This window comes from Rhododendron vialii, chromosome 3a (genome assembly GCF_030253575.1).
Source record: "Rhododendron vialii isolate Sample 1 chromosome 3a, ASM3025357v1".
Classification (NCBI taxonomy): domain Eukaryota; kingdom Viridiplantae; phylum Streptophyta; class Magnoliopsida; order Ericales; family Ericaceae; genus Rhododendron; species Rhododendron vialii.
In genome coordinates, this window is record NC_080559.1 from 6,039,539 (window position 1) to 6,054,220 (window position 14,682).

General features: G+C 37.2%; 1 protein-coding gene across 3 annotated transcripts in view; it reads left to right on the forward strand.

The window, feature by feature from the left end:
• The first annotated feature begins 11,493 nt into the window (after positions 1-11,493).
• The window catches only part of LOC131319263 (uncharacterized), a 50,379-nt gene continuing 47,190 nt past the window's right edge, over positions 11,494-14,682 (forward strand). For 2 of the 3 annotated variants that reach the window (XM_058349442.1, XM_058349441.1), the window contains exons 1-3: positions 11,494-11,893; positions 12,777-13,274; positions 13,771-13,929. In XM_058349442.1, coding sequence (XP_058205425.1) covers positions 11,524-11,893; positions 12,777-13,274; positions 13,771-13,929 — 1,027 coding nt within the window. In that variant the 5' untranslated portion in view covers positions 11,494-11,523. The remainder of the gene's footprint in view (positions 11,894-12,776; positions 13,275-13,770; positions 13,930-14,682) is intronic. The other variant, XM_058349444.1, reaches the window with a different exon arrangement.

Below are 14,682 nucleotides of genomic sequence, written 5' to 3' on the forward strand. Positions count from 1 at the left end.
CGTTTAGGTGTTGCCGACTTTGGGGAAAAAAAATGTGGATGATACTATGTAGGAGCTTCTCGAATTTGGGAATTTTCCCTCGGAATGAACGATACCGTTGGAGTCGTAGTTAAGATTTTCATTTTTCCTTTAATAGGCATTAATGAGCTCATTTCTTTGCTGATGACTGATCACTCATTGTTATTTTTTCAAACAAAGTAGACATCTAATTCATCGACTCGGAAGTCTTGGCTCAACTCAAAGATCTGGCCACAACTCTTTCATATTACGGCCATCCCAATCAAGGATAGTGTGGCTAGCTTAGGTTGTTAAAATTAATGCTTTATTGTCCTCTATTTTAATTGGACCAAAGATTATGTTTGAATTTGGGCTTTCTATTTTCTTTTGTAATTGGGCTCTCTTAATTGGGTTAGGCCCAAGTTTCTTGTGTAAGGAACCCCTAATTAGGCCTGTCAATGAACCAGATCCGATCCGAATCCGACAGATCCGGATCCGGATCCAGATTCGATATGACCAAATTCGATCCGGATCCGATAAGACTCAAATCCGATAGTGGTAATCCGGATCCGAAAATCCGAATCCGATCCAAAAACTTTTTTTACTTCAAAAATTTTAGCAAAAAAAAAATATTTTCCGAAAAAAATTAAAAAAATAAAAAAATAAAAATAAAAATACAACTTCTTAAACATTTTTTTTTTCAAAAAAAAATAAAAACTATTTTTTAAAAAAAATTTTAAAAATTTTAAAAAATAAAGTTCGGATTCGAATTGATAACGGATTTAATCCGATCCGATCCGGATCCGTATTGAATTACCGGATTCGGATTATCGGATCCGGATTAGATCCGGTCCATTGACAGGACTACCCTAATATTGAAAATCATTTGGATTGAGAGAAAGGCAAGTGAGCTGCCCCATTTTTAATTTTTCGGCTGCTGTGATTCCTCTGCTTTCCAGAGGCTACTCTCTTTCCTCCTCTGTTATTCTCTCCACTAAAAAATCAAGGTTAGGCTAGGAAAAAGCCAACACACGTTCCGTTGGATTATTATCCGAGTCCAAGCGTAGGGGTAAATTGGCTTCTGATTGAATATTTGAAAGTCCAAAATAATTGCGCGGAAATAAAAATGCGCATATAGTAGTGCATGCGGAAAATGCAGTCCTAACGGTTTTGGCTTGCCTAAAGGTTCAATTAGACAAGCCTTATTGCAATATCCAGTGTTATGGCTAAGTAGTAGTAGTAGTAGTTCAATGGCCCAGACAACGAACTAAGTTAGTGTTGCGAATTGAGATATATAGTTGATGTTCAACTTCAATATTGAGGCTTTTCCTTTTGCCAAGCAGAGAATAATAATATTGTGGCTTTCCGCTCACATTACACAATGCAAAGAAACAAAACAATGTTGCTTTTAAGATAGACAATTTTGATGAGGCTTGCTTTGAAATCATTGATGACACAATTTTTGTATTATTGAGAAAAAAAAAGTTTTTGTCATCTCAAGACAAGTAAAATTTTCGGAACAACTTCTTGTCTTTACAAAAGAAGAAAAAGTAGAATTAAATGAAGAACCAATACTTTATTCAGAGTAGTACATTTCAAATCATTGATGGCACAATTTTTTCTTTGTGGAGAGAAAAGGTTTCTGTCGTCCCAAAACAAGTACTTAAATTTTCAGAACAAATTTTCATCTAAGCATTTTTTTTTCTCATGCACATGAGATTTTCCAAAACTCTTCAAAATCTACTTAAATTTATTGACCAAAAGCAGTTTATTCTATGAAAGCTTCTTAATTTCTTCATCAATCCAAGAAAGATATGGCTTGCTTGATGGGGTTTGCTAATTCCTTAGGATCCTTGATGGGGTTTTGCTATCTTAGGATACGACATGGCATATGATGTCGTGAGTTTGGATGTTAATTCATATAGTTGAGATACTTTCTTTCGTTGTGAGCCGTGTCTCCGATCCTTTTAATCTTTTGTAATATCTTCCAAAGATTACTAAATTCATTTCTTTCGTGGTTAAAAAACACTTGAAAGTTACGTTTCTTGAATTTCTCTAAATCAAGTTGAAAAAAATTTGCTGGTTTTTTTTTTCTTTTTATCGGCAGATTTGCTAGTTTTGCTTGACACAGCTAGTGTTTCTACTTGTATTCTAAATCAAGGAAGTTTACCAAAAGGAAACATAAAATCGTAAAGGTCTTCCAATTTGAGATATATTAAAGGAGGCGACCGATACACTACTATAGATTTCATACAAATTAAAATTTGAAAAATTAGCTATAAGAACGGTAAAATAATTTTCATTTAGGGGAAGGACGCTAGCAAAATAGTTTACAGTGGAGGTCCTTCAACTTTTTGAGTCGAGTTATAATTAAAAATTTCGCCGATTAAAAAATATATATTTTTGAGTTTTTTAGCCATAAGGCCAAAAAATGTTTAGGCACTTTCATAGGATTTTAGGGTGTACTTTTATATTATAAGATTTTAGCGGTTTAAGCATTTTCATAGGATACTCTAGAATTTTAGGCACTTCTATAGGTACATTTGTCCTTATGTTTGATTGCAAAAGGTGCTTAATTGTCATCGAACTCAAAAAATATAAATATGAGGAATTTTTGGCTAAGTCTCCTGTTAAAGTTGATATGAAGATGTTTTTCTTCCTTGGCTAATTAAAAGTGCATGCATATATGGGCCATACAATTCCTATCACCATGAGCAAAGTATCAGATGGAAGGTTGAGTAACATAAATCTCAATACTACAGTAATGAAAAGATCAGAAGTGCCACAAGGAAGGAAGCAAAAAGAATGAAGAAAGGAATAACAAAATTGAAAGGGCTGTCAATTTAAATAGACGATCTGGCATCATGATCGAGGGAAGTGCTATAATACACACCTCTTATTTGGGTGTGTATCATATGCACTCTCATTGAAACACACCAAAATATTATGATTTTCAAAATGTTATGAATCTATTGCTAAAAAGTTACGAATCATATTGATGAAAAGTTACGAATGTTTAGTATAAAAGTTACGATACGAAATAAAATGTTATGAATGACCGGTCCTACAAGTAATTTTTTATGAGGTGGCACAATATGAATCACACAATAGGTGCATATGGTACATACTTTAAAGGGGTATGTATTGAAGACTTTCTCCATGATTCAAATACTATAATCCATTTATCTGTATAGCTTTCCACTCACAAACACAAGCACAAACACACACACCCCAGCTAGTGTTTCTACTTGCATTCTGAGCTGTGATGTAACCTTTATTTCTTCTCCTTCAAGTGAAAAAAAAAAATTTATCCGAGGAGAGAAAAAGTTCTGACCCTGCATTTTTATAAGTCTTCACAATATAAATAACCCCACATGATAGATCGAATAGGTTATCTACGCGGTGCATTCCTCAACTAAACATGATACAATAGGTTAAAAATGTCTAATTTTATTTTTTACAGATTATATTCTACCTGACGAGTTCTATAACATAAACGGCGTAGATCAAATTTTCATTGTAATTTTTAGCTTGGGATGAAATTCATTTTGGGAGCACATAATTAAGCCTTCCCCCCAAGGCATAACAACCCTTGAACTACCACCATGAGCGAGGTCAGTGCTGATCGAAGTCACAATTTAAGTTCGAGAATGGCAATGTTTAACGAGAGTCTACTGATATTGACTCTCGTTAAGTACTGCCTTTTTCTCTAACCGAGAGACACTCCCTCTAACCCTATAACCCTTGGACTTCAACCTCTTGTTCTGCCGCCAGGGGGCTCCTCCCTCCTCCCCCGGGCTTCTCTCCCCCTTCTATTCCTCCTCCTCCTCCTCTGCCCCCTTCTCTTTTCTTTTTTCTTTTTTTGTGTGTAGGTGATATGGGTTTGGCAGATCCAACGGGATTGTGGTCGTTACTAGCGTCTTTCCAACCATTTTTGGGGCTAGCGACGCATGACCAGCTCATGGTGGCATCGGCCTCGTCTTCTCTTCCAGATCCACGCCTTCCCTTTCCTTAGCCATCTTGCATGCAGATCCATTCGCCTCACTGCCCTTTTGGCCGCTGATCTTCTTCCCACCTCGTCCTCTTTTCTCCGATCGTGTCGCTGGCTATCACACTTGGTGTAGCCGGGACTGCTCAACGACAAGGTGTGGTCGGGGGGATTGGAGGGAGAATCGTGTAGTTTCTCAGCCGATTCGCTCACGAGTGTCTGTGGTTTGGCCTAACGGCGTAGGGTAGCTCATGTACAGTGCACTAGTATGAGTGCTTCGATATGGGGTTACTGTTTTCAGTGGTGCTCAAAGCTTCATTGGGTGATTCCATGTTGGTGGTGAGCTGCAGTTTTTCGGCCATTTTGGTGGGTGACCGCGCAAGTCATCAGCTAAGGGTATGGTGGTTTTGATTGCAGTCTGTTTCGGGTTTTCTGGTGGTGGTTGATCGCCTGGGTTGGTGTTTGGCATTTATTTTGGGTTGTGGCGTGTGGTGACTGTGTTTTGGTTAGGGGTAGGGTTAGGTTTGGGGTTTGGGCAGGTTTGGTTCCTCTTGGACTAGGCTTTGCCCATAGTTGTGTGTTATAGTATGATTTGGGCATCTTAGGCCTCTTGCTACTAATTGTATTGATCCAAGTTTTAAGATCTATTTAGGGTGTTTTGGCTTTGACCTTTAGGTGGACCACATCCTATATGGGTGTCCCGAATTCATTTCTTGCCAATTATAGGTTTGGGTCTCGAATTGGACTGATTGTTCTTACAAACAAGATGTTTTCTTACTCCTATTAGTTTTATAATAATTTCAAGATTAATGAAATTTTTTAGTTGTTAAAAAAAAAGTACTCCCTTCGTCCCAAAAAGAATGACAATTTTTGAAATTTGTGTTATTTTTCATTACTTATATCTTTCAATCTATAATATTTTTGATGAGTTTGAAAACTTTGTATAATAAAACTAATCGAGAACTATCAAACAAGATCCATATTGCATATTTTTTGAGATTCATACTTAAAGATATAAGAAATTGAAATTGACACAAATATCAATAATTGTCATCCAATTTGGGACGGAAGGAGTACTACACTGTAAAGTCAAGCATTATTCTGGGCTGTCTTTTGTTAAAACAAAAATAAAGACTCGATTGAATTCTTCCACGGTCCTTAAATGCAAGTCACGGAGAAATTTTTTATGATCTCGCTATTATTTTGTCATTCGTGTGTTAAAAAGTAAAATTGTTTGGATACGAGTAAGTGCCTAATAGGAGTATCTATTAGTGTAAAATAGTGGAGTACTAAAACTTTTTCTTGAAACTGGATGGCACGTGCCTCACCACACCACTAACTAGCAACTACCTCCGCCCCCTGATCGGGGCTGCTGACCACTTTATCAATCTTCTCAAAGAAGCTCACAAAAAGGAAAAACAAAATCCCCAATTTGAGATACATAGAAGGAGACTCGCGTCTGATATACTAATGCATTTCGTACAAATTAAAGTTGATACGAAGATGTTTTTCATCCTAGCTAATCAAAAGTACTGCATGGGCCATACGAATCATATATATCACCATGACCACAATGCTACAGGTACAGCTAGTAATATTGAAAGATCAGAAGCGCCACAAGGAAGGAATGGAAAGAATGAAGAAAGGAATCACAAAATTAAAAGGTTCGTCAATCAATCTACCTATTTAAATAGCCGATCTGGCATCAGGTCTTGTATTTATAGGTTCTTGAACCCTCCTGAAACGACTGAAGTGCAACGGCCTCCATTACGATTTTTTTTTCCAGTGACGAGCGGGTATTACGTGGTGTCCTCTCGCGCATCCGAGCCATCCATTACGTGTTTGGGTGGCTCAGATTTGGAGAGAGAAAACGAGAGAGAAAGTGTTGGATAAAAGGAGAGAGAGTGTTTTGATTCGAGCCGTCTAAAAATATATCGGACGGCTCGGATGTGCCAAGCTGATGCCACGACGGCAATACCCGCCCGGCACTGAAAAATTCCTCCTCCATTACGCACGTCCTCCACCAGTTCCTTTAGAAAATCTCTCCTCTGCTGCCAAGTGTCCCATTGACCCAGTCCAAGAACCTCCTTTATTCTTAAGAAGCACGAATAACAAACTGCCACGTGCCCCATTTTTCCCCAATTTGTAGCAGTTAACAGTATCATGGGCAAACCAAACACGTTTCTCAGTTACAAAAGTGATTAGTGTATAAGATTAAATTAAATCCCATGAACATAGGAATTAATTTAAAATTATACTAACCACCTCCACAAAAAGTGGGAGACTCCTATCTTACCACAACAAATTGATTTATCTCTCTACATCCATTAAATCGGTATTACCCCTAACCCAAATAAATAAATAAATTACTAACCCATCGTGGTATTTAATCACATCCATAATTAATTTGGGTTTTCCCAAATGTGGCCCAAACACAAACAAAGTAGACATCTAATTAATTCATCGACTTGGAAGACCCAGCTCAACTTGAAGATCTGGCTGCAACTCTTTCATATTAAGGCCCTCCCGATCAAGGATAGTGCGGCTTCGCAGCTCACGTTCGGTTGGATTATTATCCGAGTCCAAGCATAGGGGGATAGGGGTTAATTGCCTTATGATTGAATATTTGAAAGCCCAAAATAATTGCGCGGAAATAAAAATGCGAATTTAGTAGTGCATGCAGAAAATGCGGTCCTAATGGTTTCGACTTACCTGAAGATTCAATTAGACAAGCCTAGCTCATTGCGATATCCAGTGTTATGGCTAAGTAGTACTTCCTCTGTCCCTTTTTAAGTGTCCTGCTTCGTAACTTCAACTTATTAAAAAACATTATCATTACACCTTTCACATCAACTTTTTCCTCCACTTTCCCTACTTATCCATCATCATTACACTTTTACTCACTAACTTTTCAAAATGAAATCTACTTTTAGGGACAAAATAGACAATGCACCAACTTTTATCCCCCTAACTTTACAAAATGGACACTTCTTAAAGGACAGCCCAAAATAAAATACTGGACACAGAAAAAGGGACGGAGGAAGTAGTTCAATACTTCAATGGCTCAGACAACGAACTAAGTTAGTGTTGAGATACATAGTTGATGTTCAACTTCAATATTGAGGCTTTCCCTTTTGCCAAGCAGAAAATAATAGTAATATTGTGGCTTTCCGCTCACATTACACAATGCAAAAAACAAAAAACTTTGCTTTGCAGAAAGACAAATTTGATGAGGCTTGCATTGAAATCATTGATGAAAAAAAGGTTTCTGTCGTCCCAAGGCAAGTAATGAAATTTTTGGAACAAATTCTTGTCTTTAGAAAAGAAAATTCTTGCCTTTAGAAAAGAAAATAAGAGCAGAATTGAATGAAGAACCAATACTTTCCTCAAAGTGGTACATTTCAAATCATTGACGGCATAGTTTTTGCATTGTTGAGAAAAAAAAAAGGTTTATGTCATCCCACGATAAGTACTGAAATTTTCAGAACAAATTATTGTCTTTAGAAAAGAAAAAAAGAGCCAAATTAAATGAAGAACCAATACTTTCCTCGAAGTAATACGTTTCAAATATTGATGGCACAAGTTTTTCGTTGTTGAGAAAAAAGGTTTCTGTCATCCCCAGACAAGTACCGAAATTTTCAAAACAAATTCTTGTCTTTAAAAAAGGAAAAGGGTGTCACGTCCCAACTCCAATACGGGTCACGTGACCGGCCGGTGACAGAATCACCAAGGCCTCCAATACTTTTCTCATTCAGAGCACACTAAATAACATAAAAAGAAAAACAACGGAAGCAATTTTTCATACAACTCCAGAGTGTCTATACAACATAACTAAGCTTAATTAACAATACCACTTGTCTCAAAACTACACGACGTTCCTGCTCCTTTTTACAGACGTGCTATTTACAATAGCTAACCAAACAACGCATCCAGCCCTCAACTTGCTATCTACAATAACTTGGAAAATTAGAAAAGGTTTTCATAAGCCGAAGCTCGGGTGAGAAACGTATACCAAAATTACAAGTTTGACCATGAAAATACCTTACTTAATTAAACAATTCAAGAACCAAGCAACATTTCAAGTATTCTCATCAAATTTTCCAATAACAAGCATTTCGATCCATAAATTCAATTCTTTGGTCCAAAAGATGGACATTTTTCTTCTTCCCTTTCACTTTTGCACATTCGAGCGATAATAACATTCAACGGTATTTTTGCCAGTCGGTTGGGGAGCGACCCTATTGAAGAGTGGTAAGATATCGTTACCCGGTGATGCCTGGCTACATCTCCTACCTTATTACTTCATGCCACTAGTTTCTTTACATGTCCCCTAGCGCTCGAGACACTGTTCAAATGATTCATATTATCACAAGCATGTACTAACAAGAAGTAAAATTCAAGCTCCCAAAACATATTGCCATGGTCTAGATTAACTATAACACAAAAAATTTAATAAACTGGCCATCACATGTATTTTATTCACCGTCACCAATTAAACCAAGTAAGCAGATCGAATTCCACATTTTTTAGCAAAAACAAGCAATGGCATTTTATCCCAAAATTTAAAAAAAACACATGTAACCAAGGTATATGCAACTCACCAAAAAGGATACGTCTAACTTGACGTGGCACCGAGCTAGCCCAAGGCACTAGTACCTATACAAAATGTACCACAAATTACTTCTTGCCACAGTTGAACTTAGGGGTGAACTAATTTCCAATTCAGGCCAACGAATTAGCATCGAACTGTTTTTATAGTTCTAAATGAAAATATTATATTCTTTAACTTAGTATTCCTTCTGAAGCTCTGGGTACAAATACGCAAGTCTGGAATAAAATTCCCACAGCTTGTTAGGTTAGAAACGTAGGAATTAGCAAAGTCTCAATTTGAGGCTTATAACAGTCAGCTAATAATTTACTTAAATCAATTTAGGACGGCGAGTTCCGGAACCAAATTCTTTGCCGAAAGGGGTTTCATTTGTGGGAAAATTTCAAGAGTTCGGGTGCTACGTATGCGAGAGAAGAAAACGATGCTGTAAAAAGGTGAGAAAGAATTGCCGAAGTGGTGTCGATCAAGTTGGTCAGCAGCCATGGCCGCCGTTATTCCTCGGTGCTATACGCGTGAGTGTGTGAGTGTTACAAGAGTTTTGCTCCAATTCTATTTCCTCGGTCAAAACAGATACATATCTCCTATTCCTAACCATAAAATAGATTAATGAGTGAGAATGATAAATAGATTAATGGGTTAGAAGGATTACCAAAAGGAGCTTAGAAATCCTCCAAAAAAAACAAACGGGACGGTGGTGGTGGTTCTCGACAGAGAGAAGTGTACGTACAGGAGCCTTATTCTCCCCTTCTTTACTCTCCTCCTTTTAATCTTTTAAAATGATAATACTTATAATGGTCATATTTATACTTCGGTGGAGTAGAAGTGAAGCAGGTGAAAAGATGTTACACCTGTACTTCCGTAGCACTGCTCCGTGACACGTAGCGTGGTGTGTCGGTTCGTCGCGATTTCGGTCCGTACGCGTTCGGATTTCAGTTTCCGAAAAATTTCAAAAATTCAACACAGACTAATAATAATTTAAGGGTCACCGTGGCTATGTCGGATTCTTAAGGTAAAATCCCAACATTGCATAACTCACACAGTGTATCGGATTCCTATTCTGACTACGTGACTAAATCTTTTTTTTTTTTTTTAAAGAAAAGTCAGGATTTTACAAAGGGGCAAAATTAAATGAAGAACCGATACTTTACTCAAAATAGTATATTTCATGAACAGAAAGCAAAATGATTCATTCATCTAACCATTTTTTTCTCATGCACATGTATCTCTACGAAGATTTTCCAAAACTCTTCAAAATCTACTTAAATTTTTTGACCAAAAGCAGTGTATTCTATGAAAGCGTACTTTTTTCTTCATCAATCAAAGAAAGATATGCCTTGCTTGATGGGGTTCGCTGACTCTTTAGGATCCTTGATGGGGTTTTGCTATCTTAGGATACGACATGGCATATGATGTCGTGAGTTTGGATGTTTGAGATGCTTTCTTTTGTTGTAAGCTGTTGCGTCTACAATCCTTTTAATCTTTTGTAATATCTTCCAAAGATTAATAAATTCATTTCTTTTCGTGGTTAAAAAACCCTTGAAAGTTACGTTTCTTGAATTGCTCTGAATCAGGTTGAAGAAGATTTGCTAGTTTTGCTTTCCCCAGTTAGTGTATCTACTTGTATTCCGAGCTGTGATGGTTTTTACATTTTGTGCATTAGTCTGTAACATTTAGTTCACTTTTTTTATTCTGTTATTAAGGTGTTTATGTGAAGATGATCGAAAAAGATCCGAAACCATAACAATACGACATGCACCACCTGAGGTGGTGGCCATGGCCTGCTTTGGTGGGATCAGTACGTCACGGGTTCGACTCGATGCTCTCTCGACCCCTGGGGCGGTGGTCCCATGGTTCGGGTCTTTGGACCCCTTTGATCTCCCTTGCTAAGTGCTTTGGCCCAAAATGGTGCAGTGCTCACCTTTGGGGTTTGGTTCTCTCCCGGGGACTTGCTGCGAGTTTGGAAGGCTCTATGGTCACACCCAAGAGCAGGTTGCCATGCCTGGTCGCTCCCACTAGCCCTTTTAGCTTAGCCTACCACCATGAGCAAGGCCTAGTGCTGAAGTCACAATTTAAGTTCTAGAATGACAATGTTTAACGAGAGTCTACTGCTAGGCGTATATTTTCAGTAAAAATATGAAAAGAAAGGTTAAGTGTACAGTAAAGTCAAGCATTATTCTGGGCAGTTTTTTGTTAAAACAAAAATAGAGACTCGATCGAATTCTTCTACGGTCTTTAAATGCAAGTCATAGATATATATATTTTATGATCAAAACCATTCCTTTTTTAAGTCACTATTATTTCGTCATTAGTTTGTGAAAAAAGTAAAGTTGTTTAGATACGTACGAGAAAGTGCCTAATATCTATTAATTAGTGTAAAAATAAAACATTTTCTTGAAACCGGGTGCATGGCACGTGCCTCACCGCGCCACTAACTAGCAACTTGCTAGCTCCGCCCCGTGATCGAGGTCGCTGACCACTTTATCAATCTTCTCAAGGAATTGTTCACCAAAAGGAGAAACAAAATCGTAAGGCATTCCAATTTGAGACATATATATAGAAGCAGATGTGCGGCCTACGTACTACTACTACTACATTTCGTACAAATTAAAGTTGATATGAAGATGTTTTAATTTCATTCTAGTGGACCTAGTCCTAGCTAATCAAAAGTGTGTATATGGGCCATACAATTCATATCACCATGAACAAAGTATCAGACGGAAGGTTGAGTAACATAAACCTCAATTCTACAGTAATGAAAAGATCTGCAGTGCCACAAGGAAAGAAGGAAGGAAAAAGAATGAAGAAAGGAATCACAAAATTAAAGGGTGTCGTCAATCAATCTAGCTATTTAAATAGACGATCTGGCATCATGATCGAATGCTATAATCTATTAATTTGTGTAGGTTTCCACACACACACATATACATCAATGGCTTCCTCGAGCAATGAGAACAGTACTAGTTCTCAAAAAGAGAAGTACCCATACCCGACGGAGTACTTTAATGTGCTGGACTTCGTCCCCAAATTGTTGTCTGAAGGAAACTATGAAAATTGGAAGTTACTGATGCGGGACTTCATCCGCATGCAAGGTTTGATTGGTTTCATCGAAGGCGCAGATGTGGAGGAAAGCAACCGAGACGAGGCGTGGAACAAATCAAACAACCTTGTACGAGGATGGATACTGGCAACCCTTAGCGAAGATATCCGCCTACGAGTGCTGAGCTCAGAATCTGCTAAAGGTTTGTGGATGAGATTGGAGGAAATATTTGATGCGACCAGATCACTAATACAGCAACTTGGTAATTAATGACTTTTTCAAAGATGTTATATCATTTAAATTACCAGTTTTAATGTACAGTAATAAGAGCCGGAGATACTCAAATAGTATCCACTTAAAACTTTCACTAAGAGCATCTCTAAGAAAGGTAACATAATTTTATACCAAATATAATTTTGGTCACACATATGATAAGAAGAACCACTTGCAACAAGTGCATTCCAATGGACTTTTCAAACATTATGTTTTTTATTGTTTGTAATCTCCTTTAAAATGCATTTTGCTGAAGTGGATCTTCAAACATGGATTAATTTTAATTTCTTATTGGATGCATTTTTTCTTTCTGGCCTTCTATATGGTTCAAGTCTTCTTTGTATCTAGAGTTTGACCATCTCGATGCACCCTTTGACGAATTTTAATAAAATCTTTTTGCCGATTAAATTAAACATGGATTAATTTTGATTTTGTTACCTCCCTTAGAAATGCTATAAAAACGCAATTAACTCTCTCGACTCCTCGAGTCAAATCAAACTTATTCAAACAATAATAGGGGAATGCAACCGACACCACAAGTGTGGTGGGCTCATATAGGGACTACCACACTTGTGTCTATGGAGTAAAAAATGCGATGTCTCTAAACTTTCTCATGATTATGACTTGAAGTAAAAGGGACTTAAATGTATGTACTTGAATCTTAAAATCTGAAACGTTACAGTCATGCATTGACAAAGTTTTTAACTGAGAATTTTACTTTAATTTGAGTTTTTCCAGTGCTTTATATGAAATAAATACATGAGGCTTTCCAGTGCTTTACGCAAATCTCATGCCATACAAAACAAATACTCTCTCTCTCTCTCTCTCTCTCTCTCTCTCTCTCTCCCTAACTGAAAGATTTACACGTGCAGATGAAGAAACGGAGTATAGGCAAGGCCACTATCTAGACTTGCAGAAAGCTGCAATCAACGGGGATTGGGACAAAGCCAAGGGAGTTATAGAACGCGAACCAAATGCCGTTAGGACTCCCATCACGCCTTCCTTAAAAACAGCGCTTACTCTCGCCGTCACGTCAGGGTCGGCGGGGAGAAATCATTTTATGAGGGAGCTTTTGGAGAAGATGACACCACAGGATCTGAAAGATCTAGTCGACGACTGGGGCAAGACAGCCCTTCACCACGCTGCAGTCGTTGACAACATGGAAGGAGCCAAAATGTTAGTCAACAAAAACCCGGATCTTCCTAATGTTTTGGACAATTTTGGACAAACACCGCTCCATGACGCTGCCTATTATGGGCATAGGGAGATGGTTCTTTACATGATGGGACTCACTACAGATGACATTCTATTGGAGGATCACAACGTGGGTGCTTTACTTCTGTGTGTTCTTATCGGTACTGAACTTTATGGTGAGTACGTATTTTGCTAACGCGCGAAATTATACGCTACTGACATCTTTACTTACACCGCGCGCGCAGGTGCTTTCATAAACGTTTTACTTGAGTTATTCATAATTAATGGTACTTGAGTTATTCATAATTAATGGTACTTAGTTATTGCTCATAAAATTGTGAGGGCAGTAGGCTATGTTTGTTTTTGCTTTCATAAAATTGTGAGGTAAGGGGACGGATTAGGTTTTGGCGAGCTCCAGAAGTAGGAAAGGTTCTGGTCCTTTTGAGATTATTTCAATGCGGAGTTTGTTCTGTTGTAATGGTTTCATTTAGACCGATTTGGAGTAGTGAAATTAACTTTTACCGATTAAAAAAAAAAAAACTTCTAATCTGAATAATTGCCTAACTGTTATCTTTCATGCATCCATTGATTTTACCGATTAAAAAAAAACCCCTTATAGTTCGAACAATTGCCTAACTGTTATCTTCTATGCATCCATTGATTGTGCTACAGACATAGCTTTAACTTGGCTTCGGCGAAAACCTGAGATTGCAATCATTGCATGCTTGGAAGTCACTCATTCTGGTGCTCCTTTTGATATACTTGCAGAAAAGCATTCTTCATTCCAGAGTGGAAATTTGTTTAACTTTTGGCAAAGTTTAATCTATTTGGGTTAGTCTCTTCAACCCTTTCTCTCCTGTTTCTTTTCTTTTTTTGGCAAAGGAAATAATATTATTTGTTAGAGCCCTGAGAGGATGGGGCTCCGTTCTGCTAAGTCTTTTTAAAATATAAGTACTTAGAGCATCTGCAATATGTTCGGTATATTGCTGATAAAAAAAAATATGTTTGGTATATTTGTGTGTTAAAATATGTATTACGATAAAAATGAATCCTATAAATGTGTGTTAAACATTGCTAACTTAGGAATGTGCCAGCACATCCACAATGAGTTTGGATATTTATGTGTTAAAATATGTATTAAGATAAAATGGATCCCATAAGTGTATATTAGGAGTAATGAGAATTTATATTTAATGGTTGGAGTTTGAATTTATAGAGATGAGACGCACTTATTGTTTGATAGCTTCTTTGTCAAACTTGACACACATGCTGGCACACTGCAAGAAATTTTTTTTTTTTTGGTCAAGCAAAAAATACTCACTACAAGATTTACTACGTACACTCTAGCACACAAATTAATACAAGTATTATGGCACAAAAAATACATTTTTATTTGCTAAGTATTAATACACTCAATTAAAACACTAGTTACTAAACTCATTGTGGATACTCTTATTTAAAATTTTGAATGGTGCAAAAAGTTATTTTCGTGAATATATTATTTTTAAATTTAAAAATTATAAATAAATACTTATTTTTTTAAGAACCCTTAGTAGAACACATCCTGAATAGGTTGAAACCTAA